The sequence below is a fragment of the Sinohyriopsis cumingii genome, chromosome 13, assembly GCF_028554795.1.
Source record: "Sinohyriopsis cumingii isolate HCF-2022 chromosome 13, ASM2855479v2, whole genome shotgun sequence".
Classification (NCBI taxonomy): Eukaryota; Metazoa; Mollusca; class Bivalvia; order Unionida; family Unionidae; genus Sinohyriopsis; species Sinohyriopsis cumingii.
The window spans coordinates 71,158,771-71,184,620 of record NC_142973.1 but is presented as its reverse complement, the minus strand read 5'-3'; the positions used below and the strand labels follow the sequence as shown (position 1 = coordinate 71,184,620).

The 25,850-nt window shown below is 34.7% G+C and overlaps 1 protein-coding gene across 1 annotated transcript; it reads right to left on the bottom strand.

Annotated features, from left to right (window-relative positions):
• Positions 1-1,106: 1,106 nt before the first annotated feature.
• On the bottom strand, positions 1,107-25,513 carry LOC149785814 (V-type proton ATPase subunit d 1-like). The gene is made up of 8 exons (XM_089979763.1): positions 25,286-25,513; positions 22,682-22,853; positions 17,232-17,410; positions 16,012-16,091; positions 12,336-12,413; positions 8,910-9,086; positions 7,579-7,656; positions 1,107-6,423 (listed from the first exon to the last, which is right to left on the bottom strand). The coding sequence occupies exons 1-8, from the start codon at positions 25,410-25,412 to the stop codon at positions 6,262-6,264; spliced, it is 1,053 nt and encodes a 350-aa protein (XP_089835889.1). The 5' UTR covers positions 25,413-25,513; the 3' UTR covers positions 1,107-6,261.
• Between the last annotated feature and the right edge of the window lie 337 nt (positions 25,514-25,850).

Here is a 25,850-nt window from a genome sequence, read left to right as displayed (position 1 = left end):
AAATTTCAAGAGCCACAACAAGATTGTCTTGTATTAGAATTCATACACGATCTCTTCCCCAAAATATGATAGTAAACTTTTTACATGTTATGTCAATATTTCACACAGTACCATCCACAACTGGTTATAATTGATTCCGATCAGGTGATAGCAGCAAGCAGTCACTACCCTATACATTTGATTTAACATTTACTGATGATATTGTGTAGAGAATTGAGTACAATATCCGAGGACTCTTTCATTTAATTATACTTGGCACCCAGGGAAGTCTAGATACTCTGATTTGTCTAGAGTTATAACAACAAGCGTACAAAATCTTCCATGGATGACTCTTCAAATTTAAATGTGTATTTTGGGGTCCAGTGTGTATTTTACAAGAACAGTCCTGATAAAAAATATATATGTAGGGGCCCTGAGTGGCCGAGTGGTCTAAAGCGCTCTCCATTAAGGATCACTGCCATCTCACCTCTGTCTGTGTGTGTTCGAGTCTCGGATTCGGCTAATGTGGGTATGTGAGAAAGCTTGCCAGTAGCTTCTTGTGGGTCGGTGGTTCTTCCTCCACCATTAATACTGGCCACCATGTATAGCCTATCATGTGTTGAAAAATGGCGTTAAACCCTACATCATCATCATTTGCTGTACAGCCTAATGCAAGTCATATCAAGCTCATCAGACCCTTGTTTAAGTGGCACCATCATGTGTATTAAGATACAGTCAATTGCTAATACCATGTATATTAATTAATATACACTCAATGCAAATACCATGTACAGTAACATACACCCAACTGCAAACACCATATGTATTTACATACACCCAATTGCAAACACTATGTGTATTTAAATCAGTTGCAAACACCAGGTGTATTTACATCAGTTGCAAACACCATGTGTATTTAAATCAGTTGCAAACACCACATACCAAAATATGCCATCATAACAATACACTGGCATATCAGGCATATATTATTAATAAATAATACCCTCCCCCACATTTGCAAGGATCATATTTTTGGCACAAATTTGCATTTTTCCCCCACTTACATCCAGACAAAACTTGCTTGACAGAGTAGTGACAAAAAACATGACAGAAGACAGGACACAATGTAACTTTTGCACTTTTTATTTCTGTCAATTTCTCTTTTCAAAATTAAACAAAAAACAACATCCATGATTTTCCTTCAAGAAATACATGCTAATACAATGTGCAAATTTGATGACTTATTTTCAGTTGTCCATCATTCAATATACAATATCTAGTTTCCTGACAGACAACTTCAAAAACATTGTATTTTATTTATGCAGTGATCCAAAACTGCCTCCTAACACATGCAAGATTTCTTGATTTATATGCAGTCTGCTTGCACATTGCCTTTTCAATTTGTATTTTTATTGTAAATAATAAGTTGGTGGTAGGCCTTCGTGCTGTTGTGCACTCGGTCAAAGAACAAAATATAATTGTGGATTTTATTTTTGAGTCAAATGTCTGAGAATATATCATACTCAAGTTTAGGGCAAATAAAACTATTGAGAGACTAGTTTTCTTCGCAGGAAAAAAATTAGCAGATAAAGTGAGAAAAAAAGTTATAACTTAAAATGAAGTGCTCGAGAGAGCAGGAGGAGAGAGAAGACAAGGAATGGTGCAGCAAGAAGAGAAAGGTAGAAGAGGAAGAGTTGAATTCTTTAAGAAATAACATTAAGATGCTAAAGATTGACACTGAAAATCTCATTTATGGTTCTACTGAACTTACTGACAAATGTGAGACAACTGGAAAGATAGATTTTACTGTCAAAGCGTAGGAATGCAGAAGAAAAGCAGAATTCTCTCACTGATCTGGAAGTAGAACTTGATAATGCTCCAACAACTCAAAACATTTCAAATACCATTTGTGTATCACTGCAAGCATTTATTTAAATAGTGTATTGCATATTAACAATTGACCTCTTTAAATTGTATTTTGGATTAATGTTACTGAATGTTTCATCACTGAGTTTAACAACCCATTTTGTATTACTTAATTTACCTTTACTTATCAATTCATGGTCATGTTTAATTTAATGCTTGGTCCTTACATTCAAGACATTTTTCCTTATTAAGTCCTTACAAATGTGACTGGGTGGGACATCAAGCTTCATGTCTGCAGCATGATGCCCCAGTGCTAGACATCACAGTGATATGACTGAAAAATTGTTTAAGCTACATTAAAAATCCAAATCACACACATACCTTACAAAGTCCTTACCCAACGTTTTCATAAAATGGTGTGAACCAAGTTTCTAATGCTTGCAGACACAACTGGAACAAATTTATAGGAAAATCTAGATTCAAGTAAAAACATTAGTCATTAATGTTGTGAACTCACCTTCTATGTTACCATAAGTGATTGCCAAAATCACCAATATCAATTAAATTCTCGATGGCAACCAAAATAACATGGCAACTTAAAGCTAAGGGCTTATATTGTTCTACAAATGCTTTTTGCCTTTAAGTTGCTGACATCTGCTAGTATTAACATAGTTTCCAGTTTGTATAAATGGTTTAAGGGACTACAACAGATAACTGTCAGTTTCAGTTTCGTTTAGGGCAAAATTTATTGACTTCTTGGGGAAATTCTAGCACCAACCTTGACTTTACATCTGTTCACTCAGTCTGCTTGATTTAATGGCCACTACCATCCAAGAATTTAATTACCCAATAAAAACTTGTTTTAATTACTGAGGTATAATCAATTAATAAAACCAGGAAAAATGACTGACATGAAAATATATGAATTCACAGTATTTCAAAATAATTCTAATAAATGTGGATACTGAAAGATCTATTTAAGAAATAATCATCTAACAAAAAAATTTGAATAAGATGATTCAAATGATTAAAGAGATGTGTAATGTATATTTTCTTCTAAAACAGATATCACAAGCACTGACATAATATAGTCTTTATTTTATTCACAAAACTTGTAACTAAGACTATTTAGATACATGTGAAAAACTTGTTTTCACCTTCAATTCACTCTCATTGCAATATGTACCATGCATTACAAATCCTGAACAGATATATTTTAAGACGTGTCACATTTGTAACATCCCACAACCTCAATACAAACTGATGCATGTTTTACACTCAAAACGAAGATCTTGAGGAAAATATCTGTTTCGTAGAACAAGATAAGATTTAAATCAACCTCATGAAACGTTAGTCTTTGTAAACCATATCCTGCATTGTAAGTATTGACAATATCATAAATGGATCACTTATGATTCAATGTTAGGATACAGATTGAATGGTCTTGAGTAACACACTCTGAATACATAAAATAAGCATGATAAGTACATGTAAAAATTAGACAAAATAACAAGAGGCCCAAATATGTCCAAGATCACCCAACTGGTTTACAGCTGCCTCATAGTTAACTAGGTCTGAAGAATGTTTCCTATTAAAAAATCTTTCCATTCTGTTGACTGTATTTGTAATGAGAACTGTTTAAATATGTATCTGTATTTTGTATCTTCATCCAAATTTGATGGCACATCCACAGCATTTATTCAACAATGAAGGGTCCTTTATGTCCAGGTGCTTTCTATCAAATTTGGTCAAATTCAATTGAGTGGTTTTTGAAAAGAATTTGTTTTAAAGTTTGTTTTTTTTATTTAAATAGTTGCAATTTTTTTTATAGGTGGATCATTACCTTCATTGACAATGAAAGCCTGGATGTTTTTGGTCAAATAAGGTCAAACTGTGTTTTGCAGTTTTTAAGAACGAAGTGGATTAATGGTTTACTTTAATAATCTTAACAGCAGATTCATGGTGGATTAGCACCCGAAAGCCCTTTAATAGAGAATGCTTTCTGTTAAATTTGGTCAAATATAGTTGAGCATTTTTTTTATAAGATGTTGAAAGGTTTTTCTCTTATATTGCAAAAGTGGCCATTATTAATGGCGGAAAAGCATCATTTTGGTAGAAACTTGCAAGACCTTCATGCTGGTATGCTTGGTAAAGAATCTGACAATTCTGAGAAGTCATCCACAAAAGGTTTTACCATTTTTAGTAACAGTGGACTGGTTCTAGCAAAAGCTGACGTAGTGAATGACGTGACGTAGTGAGTGGAGCGAACTCGAATAGAATGAGATGGCCATATTAAATTGTGATTAGTATAATTAGTATAAACCTGAAAGCCAATTTTGCCTCGACGTTGTCTCTCCAAATTAATAAAATTCTACTGAGCAGTTTTTGAGAAGAAATTGATAAAAAGGTTTTCCTGTGTTTAGTTATGACTAACAAATTTGGTGACAAATTGGCATAATCTATATGAACTTGAAAACACTTCATACCCACATGCTTTCGGCCAAATCTAGTTAAATTCTGAAGAAAGCTTTTGAGAAGAAAACGTTTCAAGGCTTTCCTAAAAAAATATTTTAGAAACAGCCGTCATATTTGATGGTGTATCAACACTGTACATGTCTGAAAGCACTTCATGCCTGAATGCATTTAAGTTTTGTTAATTTCTGTTGTGCAGCTTTTGTGAAGTTATTTCACAGTTTTCCTATCTTCAGAAATGGAAGCCATTTTGAAGGTGGATTGTCATCATTTGTACAAATTTAAAAGCCCTGCTAGGCAAGATGCTCTTTTCCAAATTTGGTCAGCAATTGTCGACAGATGATGCATACTGGGCGATATCAAAACTCGCATTACCTTAAGGCTAGGTAAGCAAAAACAAAAATCAAGCATATTTTAGTTTACATGTAAACATTCACAAATGATGCTAACTAGGACAATCTTAAATGACAACAAAGAGTACTCATATATATATATATTATCTTCCATCTCTAATGAAAGTATACCAACAATCAACACATTCTTCTTTTATAAATTCTCAAATTAGGTATACTACAACAAAATGCAGTATCTGACCCAAATTTGATGGAATGTACGCATATTTAACTTTCAATGATTAAACAATAAGTAATATGATTAGGTGGTCACATGTGCCAGCAGTCCATTTTGTACTGAACCAATTCTTTAGACAAAAATTCCAGAACCTGTACCAGTTTTTGTGGGGCTTTTTCATGACCCAATGAAATCCCATCCATGGATCTAAGAAAAGTAATGGTGGACAATTAGAAGCACTGCATGTCTCTAAAAAACCCTTCTAATCTTATCTTAACGATTTAATATGCAATAAGTAGTGAGGTTAATGATTTACTTGATGAACTAAACATATACATCTGTATAGAGTGAGTGAGAACAAGAGAATATATGTGTAGTACATAGATCTTTGATAGCGTACATAGATCTTTGATAACGTACACGATGTATACATTTTTCATTAATAGGAAACAATGCTTACTGTTTCCTTTTGAAGGAAAAATGTTTCAAGAACTTGTGCATTGACATAGGGAATTTACTCCACATCCCAGCTAAGTTTCTGCTATAATATGTCATTCTGCATATGTTCCCATTCTGCTGGGAAATTGTTAGTTTGCTTCTTTTAGTTGAACTTGTGTTTTCGTTTAGAAAATTGGTTTCAATAAAGTCCAAACATTACATGTCAGCTACCTAAACAACGGCCATTTGTATCCATCAATCCCTCGCAAGTATGCTTAACAATGGGAGGGAATAGGCCTAATGAAATGAAGAACATGGGAGGTAGTTTAAACATTTAGTCATTGAAGCAATTCATTATTATCCTTAACTTTACATTGCTACTGACAATAACATTCATTTTTTAACATTCTCTCTCGGTAGGTTTGTCAGTTTTACCATCATGACCCAAAAAGAACAAGGCATAATCCAGAGAGAGAGAGGGAGAGATGGGTCTAAGGAGACAAAACTGAAGAGCTGATTGACCAACAGAGAGAGAAAGAGATATGCATTTAGACATAATTATAGGCTGCTAGAAACAAAACAGACAAAATATCAAGTAGATTACAGTATGTGTGTGCCATCTTTCCCTGGAATTCAGAGTATAGTTCTTGTTTTGCTAGGATTTTGCAACTTTGTATCCTGGTATCATTTAACATTACCTTCGACCAACATTCCCAAAGCCATGCTTTTTTTAATGTAAGTAGTACTGATGAACACTTAACAGATATGCTACTTATCTCTAATGAAAATAATCAAAATTCTGACTGTCATGTTCAGAATATGGGTACTTGTCTCAAATGGAAATAATCAAAGTTCTGACTGTCATGTTCAGAATATGGGTACTTGTCTCAAATGGAAATAATCAAAGTTCTGACTGCCACCAGACACATTCTAAGCTCAGAAGATAGGTATATAGCTATCTATCTTGGCTCTGTGTCGCTGTGCTACGCATTCTGCAATCCAGACAATATTGCGGTTCTCTTGCTCCTTTAGCTTCACGTATGCATAGAAAACTCCAAACTGGAACTGCATCATGAAAGAGTTCTTCATCAGTTGCACCTGAAAGTTGCAGCATTTATGATAAGAGGTTTTTAGATCAACAAATTTAATCTGCACATCATTTATTGCCATAACAGTTTCCAGCTAATCAATAATCCATCAATTAAGTAAAATACTGTAACTAAAGGTCACAACTATAAATATTCAGGAAGTGCCAACACTTAATAATTGTTTATCAAAGCTACTGTAGACTAAATGCTGAATGAAAACTTAGCACTAAATGATATTCAAATCTATCCAGTGACACTGAAGTAACTTCAGGGGAAAAGAAAATTGGTCTCAGTAAAAAGAATTTATTGAACATGAACATATATAAATGCAGAAGAAGAAAATCCACAACGATTTTAACGATATCAATCTTTGTACCTATGGTTTGTTTCAATCAGTCCATTCTCCAACTTTACTGAGTGAACACAGACTAATGGACTGGCAAAATGGAGTTCAGAGAATATTCTGCCAGTCCATATGATAAAAAGGTGCAGACCATAAGCATCCAGAAACTCAAAATTGTACTGCATCATCAAGTTGCATTTGCTTGCAAAATCTCCTTAATATTTTGTTTTCAAAACATCCACAAAAGAACATAAATGTGCCTTTGATTTAAAGCAGTCTCATCTGATTTGTACATCCGCTGTACTGGTATATACCTTCCTTAAAAATTAAATGCAACTGCCATGAAAATAGGAGTACCATGCATACAACATTGTCAAAATCTTTGTTTCCTCAATCAGTCAATTAAAAAAGTGCAAGATTAGTGCACCTATGGGTCAACAAAACAAAAGGGCAAAATCTTTTACATCAAATAGCTATGCAGACTGTAGTGTCAGAAAACTTGGAAATAACTAAAGTACTGTGTATATGATACTAGCATACAGTACTGTATATGGGATGCGATTTTATCATCATTTGTGCATCTTCTATAAACTTGGTTACATCTGTGAATTGTAAATATTGACTTGTAAGCAATTAATATCAGTGTATAGTATTTACAGTAAAATGGTGATAATTTGAACTTCAGAAGTATTTGTGTGAAACATTCTATTGTCTGCGATCTAAAAATTCTTTTGCTACAACTGGAAACTCTATCAAAATATTTAGCTTTGGCATTAGCAAGGTAATTTGCAAAATTAAAATTATGTGAATCGAGTGGCCCACCTCATGTTCAAAGAATTTATCCTCTAAGGTCTTTTCTCCTGGATTGGAGCCAGCATTTTCAAATAGTTCTTTATATTCCTGGAAACAATATAGTAACATACAGTAAATAATATAGTAACATATTGTAAAAATATAGTAATATACTAGAAATAATACATTATTACACCATAAATAATATAGTAATACATGCAAATAATACAATAATACAACATAAAAATAATACAGTAACATAATGTAAATCACACAATTTTAGCATGTATACAATTTGAATGTACTGAGCAAACTAACTTTTTATTCTAATTGTGTGCTCCATAAAATTTTGTAATGAAGCTTGAAGTATGACAGAAAAATGACAACACATACATGTATATGCATAAAGAGATACCAACATTTACATTATGTGATATATGTATAACAGAATCACCAACATTCACCCAGACCTACATTTCTAAAGTTGATAATCAAGGAAAGATGTTATCAGGAAAGCTCCCATGTTATACGGAGGATGCAATATTAATAAATGAAGAAACAAACTTTGTCAATTTGTCACCTGGCTCCATTTTTGACATACAATCTGATTATCAATTTATCACATAACTGTAAGTTAAAAACATGTTTTATGATATAAATGTATCTTCAAAGTCTTTCATTTCTAACTGATTAAATACACATATAGAGTTTTTTCCAATCAATTTTTATGGTCTCAATGAAAACTGTAATGGAAATGCTAGGTGCACCATACTACAGTTAAGTAAACAGTGCAGATGTACACCTGTATTGTTTGAAAGGATTATTACCTGCACAAAGTTTCTCATTCCATTATTTTAATTCAAGAAAGTTTTAATCTGATATTGGTAGCATTGTACATCAATTCTAAGAACTGGTTCAGTCTGGAATCATTTGCAAGAGAAAAAGTTAATAAAATACAGCTGGAAATGGGGAACCAGTTTGTGATTTCTTTTCCAATTTGTGAATTACCAAATATGCCTAAATAGGTCTGCTGTACCGTGAAACAGTATGTGCCATCACATCACAAGCAACAGGTGACATGCATAGAATGACATCTTTTTAATAACAAAATGGTAGGCAAAATGTATGTATATATGTACGTATGAACATTTAAAGGCACCTTGGTACAATAATGGCTATATGGCACAATTAAACATAACCTTGTAAAAAAAAAAAAAGCAGAGAAATACAATGCAATAAGCAATAAGAAAAAATCAATAATATTTCCTAAATACTCTGAAATGTTTTATTTCAGTAAAAATATATGCAGGGATCTACAAGAACACAACATAATTATAGTACTAGATTCTAAGTGTACTTACTGCATAGCAGTTTGCCACATTTCGAACTTGATCATAGTCGTCTGCTCTAGCCAGTAATAGCAGGCCATCAGGGTACAGCTTCCCACAGCGTGGGTAAAGTTTGGCACGATCTTCCTTTGTCAACTCTGTGCCAAAGGAGTTGATTGTAATGATGAATGCCCTCCTGTCAGCTTCAAACTGAAAGCATATAAGATTTTTTCAAATTAAAGCCATGTTAATGGACACACTCGATATTAGGCTTAGAAATATTATTATGATCTTGTTCTGGCAGATACTTTTTCCAGGTTCACTTGCATTAATTGTATTTCTTAATAATCTCTTGAAATTTAATTACCATGGCAATTTGAATGTATCATCTTATTGGAAATTAACAAGTACCATAGATACAAATGCAAGAAAGAAGAAAGCATGTCATTTTTATTTATTCAAATAAGGATATAGTGCTGACTTTTCCACTAATAGCTTTAACTGCTAGGCTTGTATCTGCCTTGAAAATGGCTGATGTCAAGCCATTTCTTGAAGTAGAAAAACATTGCCCATTGGAATAAAGGAATTTAAAGTGGATGCATTATTGTGCATCTAACTTGGCATCTGAAATAGAACCCAAGCTGGCATCATAATGAGACCAAGATCAACTATTTGGCCTGTCTGAAAGCATCAGTAATTAGAGAGAAAAACTGGACTTCTATAAGTTTGCATGATAATAATGGTCGAAAGAAATGGCTGCTCCAAATTTCTACACTTTAACATATGAAGTTTCATGTACCATACTCAATGATACTTGTTGAACCTTGATTTACAAATAAAATCTGAACTGTTCAACATATGAGGAAAGGCCATTTTCTGACGTGTAAATGTGCAAAATTTTAATAACTGCATGGCAAAGGGAACTAAACCAAACTCAGACCCTTTGTATCACTAACCTCACTAATATGTACTTTGAAACCTAAACAAACAAGTCTGTAAAAACTTCAACACAATCTATTATGTCTTTAAAGACTTCAACACAATATTAATGGAATCCTTCATTTATCATAGCTCATTTGGTTGAGCATCTGACTTAAAATCCAAGGGTCATATGTTTGATACCTGAAAAGGCCAGCCTGGGTTGGCTGCCTTGGTGTGCCCCAAGCCAATAATGTGTTAAAAGTGACACTAAAATCATCAAAATGCCTTTATTCATATTTGTATGCAAAACAGGAATATTCTGATCCAGCAGGGGGAATTCTCATATCAAAAGACGATGCATAATGAAGGATTATTTTTTTTGCATTCCTGAATGAAAAATGAGGGGTGAAGTCAAAATGGCATATTGTGAATACTGATGCAACTTTAAAACATCGTAATACCAACTGAAAGTTCTTTACCTTAAGATAGTGCAACAAAATGTTTTTTTAGGTTACACTGAGAAATGCCATGCGAACTTAAAATTGTGTTTACAAATATCGGCTATCGGAGAATAATGGTCAAGACCATCATTGTACTGGCAATACACCGGACGGAATTTTGTACTAAATGCAGACTGCACAATGACGCAAATGTGAAAAGGTCAAAAGATAAAGTAGACCTATGTATAGAATTAAATATGAGCCAAAGTCAACTTCTATCGATAGGATTAAATGAGCCCCAAAAAGTAATGATATGATTTTCAATCTAACTTTGATCAAGAACCGATTTCCTTTTAAAAATGGAATGATAAGATGAATTTTAAAAATAACATACAACAATGGTTTTTCTGACTCAAAATGAGACCTCAGCATGCAGCTAGGTCAATCAGTGTATAAAGCAATGTTTGCAGGATACTAATTTCAACTGCAGCTGAACTATACAAATGTAGTGCAATCAATGTTTAACTTGACAGATGTAAATAAAATGCATTTGTATGATAAAAGACTCATTCCCCTTCACTGTTCTCCAATGGAAAACAATCATACACAAACAGGAATGCAAGAATGTAATGTTCACAACAGTGGTGGCAGCTGCTGTCTCCATAAAATAAAGTAACACCGACGTTTCTCTAACAAAGGTGACACAAATTATGATTAGCCTTGTCAACAACTGATACTTTGATAGTCTGAGGATACTTTGAGGGACTATATTTTATACAAAATATCATTAACTTATCACTCACTCTGACTTGGAAGAATGACATAATTAAAACATTCAAAACAGTACAGGAAAAAATATATTTTTCCAAGTAGTTGCCAGATTTTACAATGAAAACATTAAAATGATTTGTATGAAGTGTACCAAAAAAGGGCTGTACTCGGGAACATTTCCATTTCGGATCTAGCTAATATAAAACTTGGTCATCACCCACTGTTAATTATTTTCTTCAAACCTCTTTTTCTGAGATCAGCAGTGACTCAGTGGTTAGCCTGCCCGACAAATGACTGAAAGGGTAAGGGTTTGAATCCTTCCATTGAACCAACCTGGTTCAGCTACCATGGTGTATCCATGGGTACTTTTCTCCAGCTGCCTTGACACTAAATAGCCTACTTGTTTTGTTGTGCCACCAAACAATTCTTTCCCTGAAATTTTCTTTTTGCAATTTTAACTTAAGTTTGATTCATACGCATTTATGTACTTGCAAATATTCCTTTGTTAAGAAATATAGTCTCTTACATCTTGAATGTAAATATAACTTGCATAGTTTATTAGTGAAGTGTTTTTCAAACAATGTTTCATTTCATTAATTGCTATTGATAATGAAACATTGTATGGTGGACTTGACTTTGTCCAAAATTAAGCTCATTTTCTACCTGACCTGATTTTGGGCTGGAATTTTATCTATTCAAATTATTTATTCACTGGAAATACAAAGTGCACTTCATAAAATAACATTCTTGGAAATAAAGCCTTGAATTTATTAGTGAAATTTCGAATAAGAATATATTCTTGGATTGTATTATTGTGATCCAACAAAGACTGTTGACACATCACCACCATATGGGCCACCACAGGCACGTCAATACCTTTAGTGTTGGGTTTAATATTTGATTTCCACTGACGTTTATTCAGAACGTTAATCATTAGGACTTGTGTCTGTAATTTTTGGATTGTTTGGGATATAGTTTCGCAATACCATAAGTTCCTTTTTTTACATTTTCATTTTATGTTCAAGGAAAATAAATTATTTGCTGAATTTTATAAAGCTTGTTGCTTCTCTTTTCTAATACTTTTTTTAAGAACACAAGAGTCGTAATACATCATTTATACAACCTGGAAAATACACTACACTAGTAGAAGTCTGCAACTTCAAGGTGAAAATCTGCAAACAACAGCAGAGCCCGCTAAATTTTCAAGAATCTTAATATTATTTTTCACGAATGAACTGCCATCTGAAACATTTGATATTCCATGGAAGAGTTTAAAAACTCTGGGCTGTGTAAAAATTAATATCATCCCTATAACTGATTGTTATACCGCCAATGCTTCACACATGGCGTCTGCTGTGGCTCCACCCATCTCTTCACAGAACTTGTAAAAATCTTCTAGGTATGCCTGAAAAAGAAATGCAGTTCTTAAAACCTGACATACTGATTAAGATACGTGAAATGATGTGAAAAAAGAAGCAAAATTTATTATTTAAGAAAGAAGGGTTTTAAAAAAATGCTTTTACACCAAACATTAAATAATTTAATATATCCAAAAAATCATCAGGAAGATTGCTAAAAAAAATTTTGGGCAATTATACAATGAACAGTACTACCCACTTATGTTAACATCACTTATGTCGACAAGCCATCTATGTTGACAAAAATACAAAGTACCAGTCTTGTGGTCCAATATTACTACCAAATACGTTATGTTTAAGTCAATCGAGATAAAAAATAACTGTACATGTCAACAGAAGCCCTCAGTCCCAACTTGAACAAATTCTTTGTTTTCTTATGGTTTATCTCAACAAGCCAGCAGTTATTTGATGTTGCCCCCAGGCTAAAATTCTGTGTCACAGAGGGCATATGTTTGGTCTTCTGAAGTTTGTTTTCGCGGCGACTTCAACACGTAGCATGTGCACCCGTCACAAAAAACAAGCCAGCTACAGTCATTTATAAAAACACTGCACCCTTCATCAAAACAAGTCGGTAACAATCTTTTGTAAAAACAAAGAACCCTTCACGAAAACAAGCCAGCTAAAATCTTTTATAAAAACAAAATGCTCTTCTTTAAATGAAGTCGGTACCAAATTTGTATAAAGGCAGTGAAATCTGATTGATTGGTGTATTTTCGAAGGTTATCGGAGATTGTAACAAATTATTTGTGTCATGTAAGTTTAATTTTCTGCTGGAAAAAAGTAACTTTATGCTTACGATAACTACAAGTGGCAGCATTTTCAATGTGTGATGGTTTGACCAGATATTTTTTCACAATCAAGCTCACTGGTAGTATCAGAAGGAGCACATGGACATTGGGAAACGTTTCAGAGAAAACACCTATCATGACTAAAACTAAAGAAGCTTGCATAAAATTCAGAACTATCTACATCTCCACCCATTACGATAAAAGGACCTAATGTTAATTGCCTTAACTTTTAAACAATATTCCATTTGAATTTAATGTACCGAATATGCTTAATTACATGCACAACTCTATTCTGGAATTGTGAGTGTTTTACAAAGGTACAAGTTATATGCTTAATTATTTCAAAACTTGGTGACATTTTTATTTCCCTTTGAGTAACCTCTTTGGCAGATTTATTAAGTTTACCTCTGCCATCTCAGGCAGCCTAAAAGCAAGGCCAATTTATGTCCGTGCAGCCACGTGCATGTTGGTTGACAGTGGATAGTACAGTATAGTGCAAAGGCAACACAAATGTAAGTTGTCAGTATACAAGTGTTTTACAAACTGGTTTTGTCTTTTGCCTTTATTTAATTAAATTTGTTTATTTTCACAGAGTGTAGATCTTACACACTAATGAAAAGTCACCCCTTACCCACCAATTTCTCGTACATGTACAGCTGTATATGTTAAATTTATATTTTTTATCCCCTACCCCCACTATAACACTTATCTCAATAGCTGCTTATGTTAACAATATTAAAACAGACCAGAGGATGTTGAGATAAACAGGTAGTACTGTAACAAAAAACTAACTGTATAAAAGTCGCCAAGAAAATCTGCACACATAGAACACACTGATATCTACATATACAGAACAACTTTCAAGTAACAAGTACTCCACAGAACTTTGTGGCTCACCTGTATCCATACACTTGTCAGCATAACTAACAATTACTCCACAGAACTTTGTGGCTCACCTGTATCCATACACTTGTCAGTATAACTCGTGCATCTGACTTTCATAACCATACATGCCAACCCATATAAGCATAATTACTGCTATTATAACCAGCAAAAAAGCATAATTTGGGTGTGAAAAGTGTAATATCTGTATTACATGCCTGAATTACAGGATGTATGAATAAGATACATTTTTACTACTAACCTGGTTCTGCAGATTGTCAAACTTTTTGCTTGCACAAAGTTTAAAACCCACATTAATATTCAGCATTCATTAACTATTCTACATGTGTCAATTTCGCTTAATGATTGTGAACTGGTCAGGTGCTCAGATCGCTGTATAACATTACTCTCATATACTTCTTTTAAAGTTTGTAAAGCAGTATTGTAGTTTTTTCTGATCTGACATGTTTTGAAGTTTGAAAAGATCCATCTGCCATTGTATAACATCTATAACTCACACCGCAAAGTGTTTCACTTATCATCTGGTGCCATTTTCTTTAAAAGTACAGACTGGTTCACAGCTTTCCTAGCTTATAAATGAAATGAATCTGTGATGCAAAGTTCATATTTGAAAAAACCCATCTGTTTTCTTAGATGGGTCACATACAGTTGCTATAAATAGCAAACAAGGATAGTACTTTTACCATAGTCTCATGCAGCAGTCACCTTTTTAAGACTATTCTCAATTTTATATCAGTGGAATTAAAGAGATGATAATATAATGACAAAAAACAAGTTTCATTGCTTTATTTTTATTTTGCTTTTTAATGTACCAAAATGGCGTAATCCATATACAGTCTAGCATAATGCATAATTTGGTGAAAAAAGCATAATGATTATGCCAAAAGCATAATGGATGGCATGTATGCATAACCTTTCACACAAAATGTGTGCATTCTTGACCATAATGCTTATGCAAGTGAAACAGCCAAGACTGGTACTCCTTACATATCAGTGTATGAACATTAGACCTATAGTAATTTTATCTTAAATTTTCAGATGAATTCAGCAACTGAGGTAAAAGGTAGCTTTTAAAATTTTCAGCACAAAACTTAACACTGATGAAATATGCTTTCTGTTGAAGATGTCTTTCAAAAACTTTCATGCAAAGCTTTAGCATTTTTCACCGTGATGATTAAGGTGAGATAGGCAAAACTGAATTTCCTGGTATATCACAGCATAAACTTTAGACCTATTGCAACATTATCAAAGAGTTCAACTTGAATGCAGCAACTGATACAAGAAGATATGCGACTTAAAAAAACTTGAATACAAACCTTTTTCTCACATAATTATGTAGGGAGACAAAAACCTCTGAGACCCAGAAAGTATTATTCTAGCTGATTTGTTTTGTATCTTCCTTGTTCAAAAAAGGGCAGATATACCCTAATTATTTAAGAACACTCACTTTCATCCTGGATTTGGCAACACAGTGAAGTTCTCTTAGTATCTTATGACTTTACTAAATGTTTTGCTGAACTTTTTTTAGCCACTGGACTGGAAAATTTTGTACATAAACCATTTTTCTTCTTTCAATCCCAGTGACCATGACAGCTGATCCCAAAATTGAAAGGCTTCTTTATCCTCTATTTGCAAGCCATCCACAATGTTATATTGTTGGTGAAATCCATTCCTCTTCTTTTAGTGAGTGACCTTGACCTCTGACTCCTGAATTAATAGGCTTCTTCTTTAACTGTAGATTATTACATCTGGAATTAGTGTGCGAAAACAAAATTGGTGACATATAAAAAGTGCGAGCTGCTGTGACAAGTTAGGGGTCTCTCTTTGGGACTCTTTTGGGCTGAATAATTTTTAAAACCATCTCATTAGTACAAAATTTAAAAAGTGACTTCACCTTGTACAACGTGTTTCTGATTATCTCAATGTTCATCTCATCCAGATCCTGTTCTGATATACAGTCAATGAAATAAGGAGCTGAAATTGAACAAAAAGAAAAATTGTACATAAATCAAATGCTATTAAGATTGACTGACAGTGGGAAAAACTTGCTGTGAGATATACCAGGTCACAAAACAAGTTTTAAATAGCTCCTCATCATACAGGGCAACATATCATATGTTTTTCCTGCTTGTTTAAAAGAAATCTGCTTGTCCTTAGTAATTCATCATTTAAAAGAAGAGCAGAGGAGTGGTTCTGTTCAGTCATGTATATTAAAAAAATTTATTATAATAATAGGAAAGTCCTGGGATAGGATCATATACCCATTTATGTGAAAGATAGGAATTCCAAAATTGGGATACAATGAAAAGAAGAAAACATCATACTTCATTTAATAAGGTAAAATAGGAATAGGAGGATAAAACACTCTTCTACTGCAAGACTAACAAAATTATAATGGCAACAATTCCACTGCATAGAAGTGAGAAATTCAAGCTTCATTAGTCTTCAATTAAAGCTGTATTATATCCAAAATAATGCATAAGCTTACATCTATTCTTGACTATGCCAAACAGCGCACAATCAGATTTACCTCCCCTGTCAAAAGTATCCACAATATTTCCAATTTTTTCATAGCAATGTTTATGATGGGATAGTGATTTTGAATAGATTAATTAACAAGGTCACAGAAGTAAATACACCTTGCATGTATTGGTGGTCACACATTCATAATAATAATGAACTGTTTTCAACAGTAGGAGGTTTCTTTGATAATTATTTCATCAATTTCTTTTTGCAATACACTGTCCTCATGATTTTTAAACTGATTTCAATAGCAAGTCTCTCTTCTCCTCATCATGCCGGTGTTTAGTCTAGTAAATAAAGTGTGGGTTAACATTAATTTATACAATATCATATATCAAGAATTGTTCTGATTGGCAGAGGAAAAGCAACAGAAATGTTTCAATTAAAATTCTGAAGTCTCTGTAGCCATATTCTACATGTGTTGGGAATTTCCATTTGCATTTTTGGGGATAAAATGGATCCAAAGTATCAAGTAACTGGGAATGATAAAATACCTCTGCTATTGTAAAAAGTGCCCTTTTCTTGCCCCCTCCACCCCCACCCTATATAGTGGCCTCATTCCTGCATTGTATGTGACTAAACATGGCTTACCAAGAGGTGTGTCTACCAACACTGCATTGAAGAGTTCTGCAGGTGTGGAAGCAATATGAATGGCTTCCATCTGCTCAAAGCTGCCCAAAGGATGGCATTTGGGGATCAACTCAGTGATAGGTCTTTGATGAAGTGTGCCAGTAATCAGCAGGATGATGTTGTCTATCATGTAACTATACCTGAAATAGTCAAGTATGCACTAACAATATGTATACATATACAACACTTAACAACAGTATAAAGCAAGACCTGCTATAACAAGTATCCATGTACAACACTTACAACTGTATAAAGCCAGATCTATCATAATATGTATCCATGTATACCTACAACAGTATAAAGTCGGATCAGCCATAATATACTGCGCTGGCAGATCAGGGTCACTCTAATTCATGGACCATGAATTGCATAATTTTCTGGTATGTATAAAAAAGCACATACATACATGATAACCCTTTACCTCATGCAAGCATCTTTGGATGCCTCTACTCCATTCGCATGGAAGCGCCTTTTGACGCCTCTACTCCATTCGCATGGAAGCACCTTTTGACACTTCTATTCCATTCGCATGGAAGCACCTTTTGATGCCTGCTGTAAACTTCAGCTATTTTGAACTGGTTTTCGTAGCGCCACCTTCGGGGAACCCCACCCCCCCCCATTAGATACTACATTCATTTCTGCAAATGACAATTACGTCAGATCACGTGGTTGCTGTTTATGAACTGGTCGATATCTGCTATTTAAAGTAACTGGGTCATAATCTCCACTCTCCAAAATGGCGGTCACGGATTTCATTCAGTACTTATGAAGTTTTCACGATTAGAATCACAACTATGAAAGATTCAATAACTTAGGTAAAGGCTCTGATGATGATGTAGGCAGCAATTACTTTTTATAAATTATCAAATTCAGAGGACTTAGTGATGTAGACGCAGACGAAAAACATGTAAATTTTGAGTATTGGAAATCGCAGCTACGGTTGGTCACGCAGCCTCACAGACATAATGGTGAACGAGTTCTCTCAAGATTTTAAAGCACATAAAAAATTCTTCTGTGAAAAATAATTACACAGCTATAACATTCAGACTTTACTCTTAAATTTTTCCACATACAATAGATGTGTACCAAAAATGTAAAATGGTTAAAATTGCTTTTAAACGCAACATACAGTACATTGCTTAACAGTTCACAGGCAGGTCTATGCATATCCGGTCGCTAAGGTAACAGGTGTTCTATTTATAGCGTGCTGCACTTTGTCACTATGCTCCATGAGGTAAAGGGATAACTAAACTGTATATACATGACCATCATCACATATATGCGATATTAACACAAACATACATGATAATAATTCATACAAATGTGTCAATTTTCAATTTCCCTCAAGGCAGGAACATGTTTCCATGTTATTGATAAAATATGGACTATGCAGCTTCTAGGAGATATGGCCAAACACTACAATATTCTATACACATCAGCAAACACTAATGTACATGCATCGCCCATCACCATAATTGTTTTTATATAACTGGCTGATGAATTTAATGAAATTTATTTTTTAGCTAGATTACAATTAGCAAAAATAATAGTTCCAAATATTTTTCATCCTGTGGTAACAATCTCAAGAGTGGTTACTTTCTGCCAGAGGAAAATGACTCAAGAGCAGAATTTCCAGGAGTCTTCTCAAGGCTAATTTTCCAGAGGGGAAAATAAGCTTGTGAAAAAACTACCCTGCAAGATTGAAACAGTGGTAATTATGCCTATGAATTAGCTTTGCTAATTATAAAAATTCAAAGAATTTTTATTTTTAAAATTACCCCAATGTAAACAAGTCTAAATCCTCCTGAGGTGACTCTGATCTTTTAAAATGTCATAGTACGCTAGACATATAAGCCATTTAAACCATGAAGATTGGGCTTGGAAAGTAATATCCTGCTTTCCCACCTTCACGAGGGAGAATTCTTTCTGCTTCGAGTCCAGCTTGAGGGCCCAGACAAGATGTTGCATGGACTGTGCTCTCAGCCGATCTACAGACAAGAGGGAGCATTTGACTCTCTGACTTCCCAATGATAGTAACTGGTTCTTGGCTATAAAGCCTGGTCGTATTATGAAGAACACTGAACCATCTGATTTGAACTGAAGATAGGTCAGGTTGACTGAAAGGGCATGTGGCTCACCACCACCCATTGGAGAGGTAAGACAACACTACAGAAATGTATGACATAATCAGGACTGACCTCTGGCAGAGACTGTCCTTCTAGAACTGAAAGGTGTTTATGAAAGTTTTTATTTCAAGCTGATATGAAGAGGCAGTTACCATGGTCCCCATTTGCAGCTGGCCATATCAAGGTCTAGCAACTAGTGGGCTCCCCAACCATACATAATGGTGTCTGTATATACCATCACTTCCAGCGGATATTTCTGCAGAGGAATTCCTGTTGTGAACCAATGATCATACCTCAATCATAAAACAGACCTTCTGATCAAGTGTACTGGATAAAGGGCACCAGAGCCAGCAAAGTCATATATAAAGGCTGCCCATTGTGATTAAATCTGCTGCCACATGAAATAACCCCAGGAGTTGCAGGAACTCAGCTGAAACCCACAACCTGCTGGAAACAGACTCTACAAATCTGATAACCTTGTGACATGGACATGATGAAGATGTACACTGTTGAGACTGGTTATAAACTATATACCCAGGTAGACCAATTCACGAGAAAACTGAGATGATTCAAAAGGATCATTTCTGCCTTAGATAAGAATAGAAGTCACTGGGGCTTTTTTTTTTATTGATAGTCCAGATAAGTCTCCATTGCTGTAAAGGTAGTCAAATGGAAACAGGGTGTTACAATACAATCAACAACTTGGTAAAAACTCAGGGGTTGATATTTAGACAGAAGGAATCAAAACCCAATAATGCTTGGTTAATAGAGACAGGAAAGTAGGTATCAGTTAGATTAACACTGATGTCATATTCATCCCTTTGGATGGAGACTTGTGTAAATCATGCTGTCTCCAACATAAACCTTGGCAGACGAATGAATTCATTGAGGAGAGTCAAGACTATAATTGGCACAACTTGGTAAGGAACAGCCACGAATACAAGATTTTCATACAATCTCCACTGCCCATTTTTCACCTGATCTGAAATTAGAAGGTAAGAGGAAGAAAGAAGATGGGCTTGGATAAATGAAATGCAAAGCCCCTATGAAATCTTGCTGAAATAGGTTGATCCAACATGATCGAAATTGCAGGAGTCTGGCTCCCATCTGGTAAACACTGTGGGCGGTAAGGATGTTAAGTCAGAAGTGGGAGACGAGGCTTCAGGGTGGAGAAACTTGGTTTCTTATCTCCCCTGTAAAGATGCCTCCAAGACTGGTTTGGCTGTTGTCTGCTGGCATCAGGTTGAGATCTGACTGATGCTTGGGATGTAAAAGATCCCACATGTTTGACTCACCTATTATCCATCCATTGGGGCAGGAACAGTTGGTTTTTAAAATGAGGATACGGATGGAGTGGCAAGTTGGAGGGGTAGCAAATAGCAATGGTGTGAAATCTCCTGTTCATGGTCAGCTTCCACTCTAGGATAAACCTGATTCAATGTCATGGTCTCCGCATAGTTCATGGCCAGTACCCAATCAGTAAGCAGTAAAAAAAGGACCAGCTGGTTTGTTGAGGGTCAGCTTGGTTACCGGCTATGTAGAAGGTACTCTGGTTGGTGCTAAGCGCATTAATGGACAGACAGATCTATCTCTAAAAATCCCCCATCGTAATATGTTTGTGTGGAATTTTATGCCTGGTCAGATGGTTAGATCTATCACCAAGATCCCCATAATTGTAATTGTATATAGCTGTAGGCATATTAGAATGGGCAGAGTTATTAAGGTATGTCTGTCCTATCATGTACTATATACAGTTACAATTAATGGAATCTTAGTGATCCCATTATTTGTAACTGTATATAGTACATGATAGGACAGACATACCATAATTTTTCAATGGTGAATCCATAGGCCTGGAGAAACTGATGGCCAATTTTGAGAACAACTTTCATCTTACGAGTTACACTACTTTTTATATGGGTCAGGAGTCATTTAATATTTAAAACTTGTCTGCAAAGACAGGAAAAATTTCAGCTCATGGACCACAAAGAATACCTATATATGGCTTCTTTAGATTCCTATTTATCCTTGGCCTTCACATATTAAGCTGATTGTCACTTAATCTTGGTATAAATGCCAACCCCTGGCAAAGAAAAAGTGTAATCGAAGTGAACAAAAAGAGTAAACCAAGCATAAAGAGAGTATATAACATGATAAAAATTAAATGAGCATATGCATAAATTGATTTAATTATCCCCTCATATCTTATAACATCAATTACTGCTTCAAGTTTTCATGTGCAGCACTTATAGCTTTAAAAAGCAACTGACTCTCAAGTTGCATTTCAAAACATTTTGTACCAGCTTAAACTATGAATGTTTTGCACACCAGCAGAGCACTAAGTGCTGGGTTACAGAGCCTGGATCTGAATTCAGTTTTATTTTTGTTCACAATACTAAACAATCTCTCACAGCCAGCATAAGAATGGTCAAGAACCAATATTCCTTTCATAATATGACAAAAAAGAGGAAATTTGTATCTTTCAGTTGCTGAGACTTTTAGCTGGGAAATAAGGTGCCATGGCACATCAACTCTGTCTGCATGAAGTACATTGTCAGGCAGAATGCCAACTTGATTCTTCAGGAATTCTTCTAATTTATCAGCAGCCTTTCCTGCCGCAAGGTGAATCAAATGACAAGGACAACCTGTTATGTACACTGACATTTGTCAAAATATTGATTGCAACTCCTTTATGAATTCCAGTCATCACTGATGCATTATCAGCTGAAAAACCCCATACAGTTCTGCCAACTTATATTATGTTTATTCATAGCATTATCAAGCAAATCAAAAATGTTTTCTCCAATGTAATCTATTGTTAATTCTGACAATGACAGAAGAAAACTCTGACTTTGCCCTTTTCATTGTCAAAGTCTCTTACACAGACTGAGTACAACTTTTTGTCATTATAATCACTACTCCTTACTAAACGGCCCAATTTTCATAGCTTCTGCAATTTTAAGTGAAGTATGTTCAGATAAATACTGAACAATATTAGATGATTCCGCTCTTGCACATGCATATTTTCTGCAATTTTGGAATCAGGAAACATTGATTTGAACAAAGGACCAACACATTCTACTGCTAGGGGTAGTCCATATTCTATTAAGAACTTGGTAAATAACACCTCTGCATTTATAACATTCATGTCCACAATGGAGTTCTGCTGTAAAAAAACAAGTTCATCTATATCTGACTATTCATCACAGCGACCTATTTAGCTTAATGAAACTATACAGTCTCCTATGGTGGGGCCAAGTGTTTGGACAAGCCAGAACCACTTACGTAATGAAATCCAGAAAAGTAGCCAAAGGCTCTAGACAGTGATTCCTAAGGTGATTGAACTCAATCACTAGTTTCTCTTTTAGCTTATCATCAATGGTGGAGACAGCAAGTGGGCTGGGCTCATTAGCCAGGAAATTGCCATAGTCTGTACTCTGTAAGTGAAGCTTCAGATCTGTGAAGAAAAAAATCAATAAAAGAATTAGGGCTACACAGTGCCAAGACTGCAATGCAGAAAATTATCAAACCTACAGTAAATCAAAATGTCTCTCTGAAATTGCTAATGTCTTAACCAACCTCTTTTTAAGGAGACTATAATTCCAACCTATTGTGCACATCCAGAAACCTCCTTAAATCATTCCCAGGAATGATAAGAAAAGTTTGTATGCTTTAGGGTAGAATCAATATTCTTGTCCAAATTAAGGATATAGTAGGCTTCAGTGTATGGAAACAGTTAAATGCAAAATACTGCAATAATTTTCAACCCTGGGCCAAAGTCAGCTGCTTATAGAAATTTTGTCCTTTTCATCCTCAGTAATAATGGGAATCTCAATAGCTTTCTTATTATGACTCATAGATTAACTGCTGATAGGTAAAAATATTTAATAAATTGCCACAAGAATTTATTTTTCCTAGTTTCTAAAACTTAACCAACATCCAAAACATTTAGTTTACTTGTAATGTCAAGGTTACTCAACCATAACATTAGTGACCATCGTAGTCTAAATACATTACCAGTACAGGATGAAGTTATTTGCACATGTGTAATCATATATTTATAAGAGTTATATTCACAATAACACTGAAACATTTTTGACTTTGTAAATATTGTGAGGTTTTAGAAACTATAAAATATTAGATTATTAAATATATTTTAAATAATATCAATTACCGTAATGTAATTGAGTTACCAACAGCAGTCAGACTTCATTACAATGTATACTGTATATACTTTCTTATAAGTTGAGTCAAAATACAGCATGCACAGACCAAGATCTACCATACCATAATGCACCAGCAGATCTTGGTCTATGCAGTTTTTTAGGAGTAATCAGTATAATAAACAACACAGACCTGACCTGCTGGAACATTATGCACAGGTAGATCAAGATCTGTGCTGCATGCAGATGGGCTCAAGATAGTACATACTGTAGTTTCTTTAAGATAGAGGTTATAATGAACAAAGTCTTACAATGAACCTGAACCAATAAAGTAGAACTAACAGAGAAAGAGAGAGAGACACTGAGATAGACACAAAGAGAAAAAGAGAGAGAGAGAGATAGTTAAGGGAGAGAGAAATAATGCCTAAGTCAGTTAAAAGGATGATAAGCATCTTGAACGAAGCTGTTTAACACTTTCTTCATTAAAGAAACATACTTCAACTTAAATTCCAATTTTGTCAATCCCACCTTCTATCACATTCCAGCCAATTGAAATATAGGTTAACAGAACCTGAAAAGGTTTCCACTTATTTGTATGAGAATTTGAGTTTAATAGAAAAAAGATATCAGAGTAAGTAAAGTCCATCTAAAGCAATATGATTTTAATCTTTAGAAAAGCAATGATATGGACTGCCCAGTGTGTGAGATATTCCTGAAAATTTGATGTTAGTCAACCTTGGAACATGCTACATAGAGCTGTTTTTTTAGGCAGTAAAGACCTCGATCCCCGAAACATAAATATCAGGGTTGATGTCTTACATTGCAGGACCAAGTACCTCATCAGCTCCACTGCTTCACATCTTGGCTGCTCATATTGCAATAAATCATCTTCCTGTCGAGTATAGAGTGATGTAGGGTCGTTTAAGTGTGCTAGGACTGCTATTAGAGTACAAGTCACATAGGTCAAGTAACAATAATTTTCTTTAACCAGTCTATTCAATCCTGATTATTGAATGCTTTGCACCTTAACTGTCAATAAGAAACTTTCAGGCAAAAATTAGCTATCACTATAGACTTTTAGAATGGTTCCTATGTACTAAACTTGGCTCAGAAAAGAGCGAATAGAGTGGAATCGTCAAAAACGAGGGTAGTAGAAATTTGTTTATCAATATGCATAGCTTTTATTGCGACATTACAGTGCACAACATTCAGTCTGGACTGTACTGGATCTCACCTTTATTTTCATTTTGTTCAATGTATATGTACTTTGACATTGATTTTGCCGTATACGCGTATCAGAGCGAGTAAATAATGAATTTCCACAGGAATATAGATGTATAAGAATCTAAACGAATCCTCGCCACTTACAGGTATACAGAATCAAATTCTAAACAATGAAACCCATTACTGAAATGGTGTTGAATGCCTACGTGACCCGTGTGACTTGTACTATAAGCGGCTACTTTATACCAAATTTCAGATAGGCAACTGACTAACACCCAACACCGCAACTGTCAAAGTATCTAAAACGAGGTGGGAAAGGTCAGAGGAAATTCGGACAAAGGAGTTGCTAGCGGAACTGTAAATTGTTAGGTAAGTACAATCATGTCTTTCTCTGTGTTATGTTGTTACAGTCCACATAACGAATTACTGATATTCTTAATTTCATTTGTAATGAGCTTCTGTCACTCTGTTCAACTTCACGTATTTAAATTATACTACTTACCATCCAATGTTTCACACTGGACGAGGTTAAGATAGTCCGTCTGTTTCAGTATTCCTCCTTTAAAACCTCTAACAAGCCCTTCCAAGTACCCATGGTCAACATTAAAATATAATTCTGAAAACGACATGGTTAATTTTTGCCTATGGTTGATAAATTCAATATTCTGCTGTCATTAATTTCCTAAATCTATCACATGATTTTCTTTCAGCAGCTTCCGGAAGAGTGGTAAGGGAAGCAACTACACACTTCCTGTCATTACAAATCACTATATAGAAACTGTTTGGACAGTTGTAGTACAAATGTACCCCGATTAAACCGTACTTTGACCAAATGTAATCAAGTCAAAACGGACCTAAACAGATACATGCCAATGTTAAAACCGGGTACATACCATTTCGGCACAAAACAATTTCGGCCCAAAATGATTACATTTCGACCAATTATGTAAACCGGGACGTTTTGGCCCATTGTACTTTAATATATTTATAGGTTACTGCATTTGTATGGGAAAATATGAACGAGGTTTTTGGATAGAATACTATGCGACCTTTGGAGTGAAGTAATA

Coding starts and splice junctions, on each gene's coding strand:
- LOC149785814 (XM_089979763.1), bottom strand. CDS start 25,412: ATGTCGTTTTCAGAATTATATTTTAATGTTGACCATGGGTACTTGGAA. Junction 16,092..17,231: donor GTTGGTAGACACACCTCTTG/GTAAGCCATGTT, acceptor GTTCAATTTCAG/CTCCTTATTTCATTGACTGT. Junction 7,657..8,909: donor ATGTGGCAAACTGCTATGCA/GTAAGTACACTT, acceptor TATTGTTTCCAG/GAATATAAAGAACTATTTGA.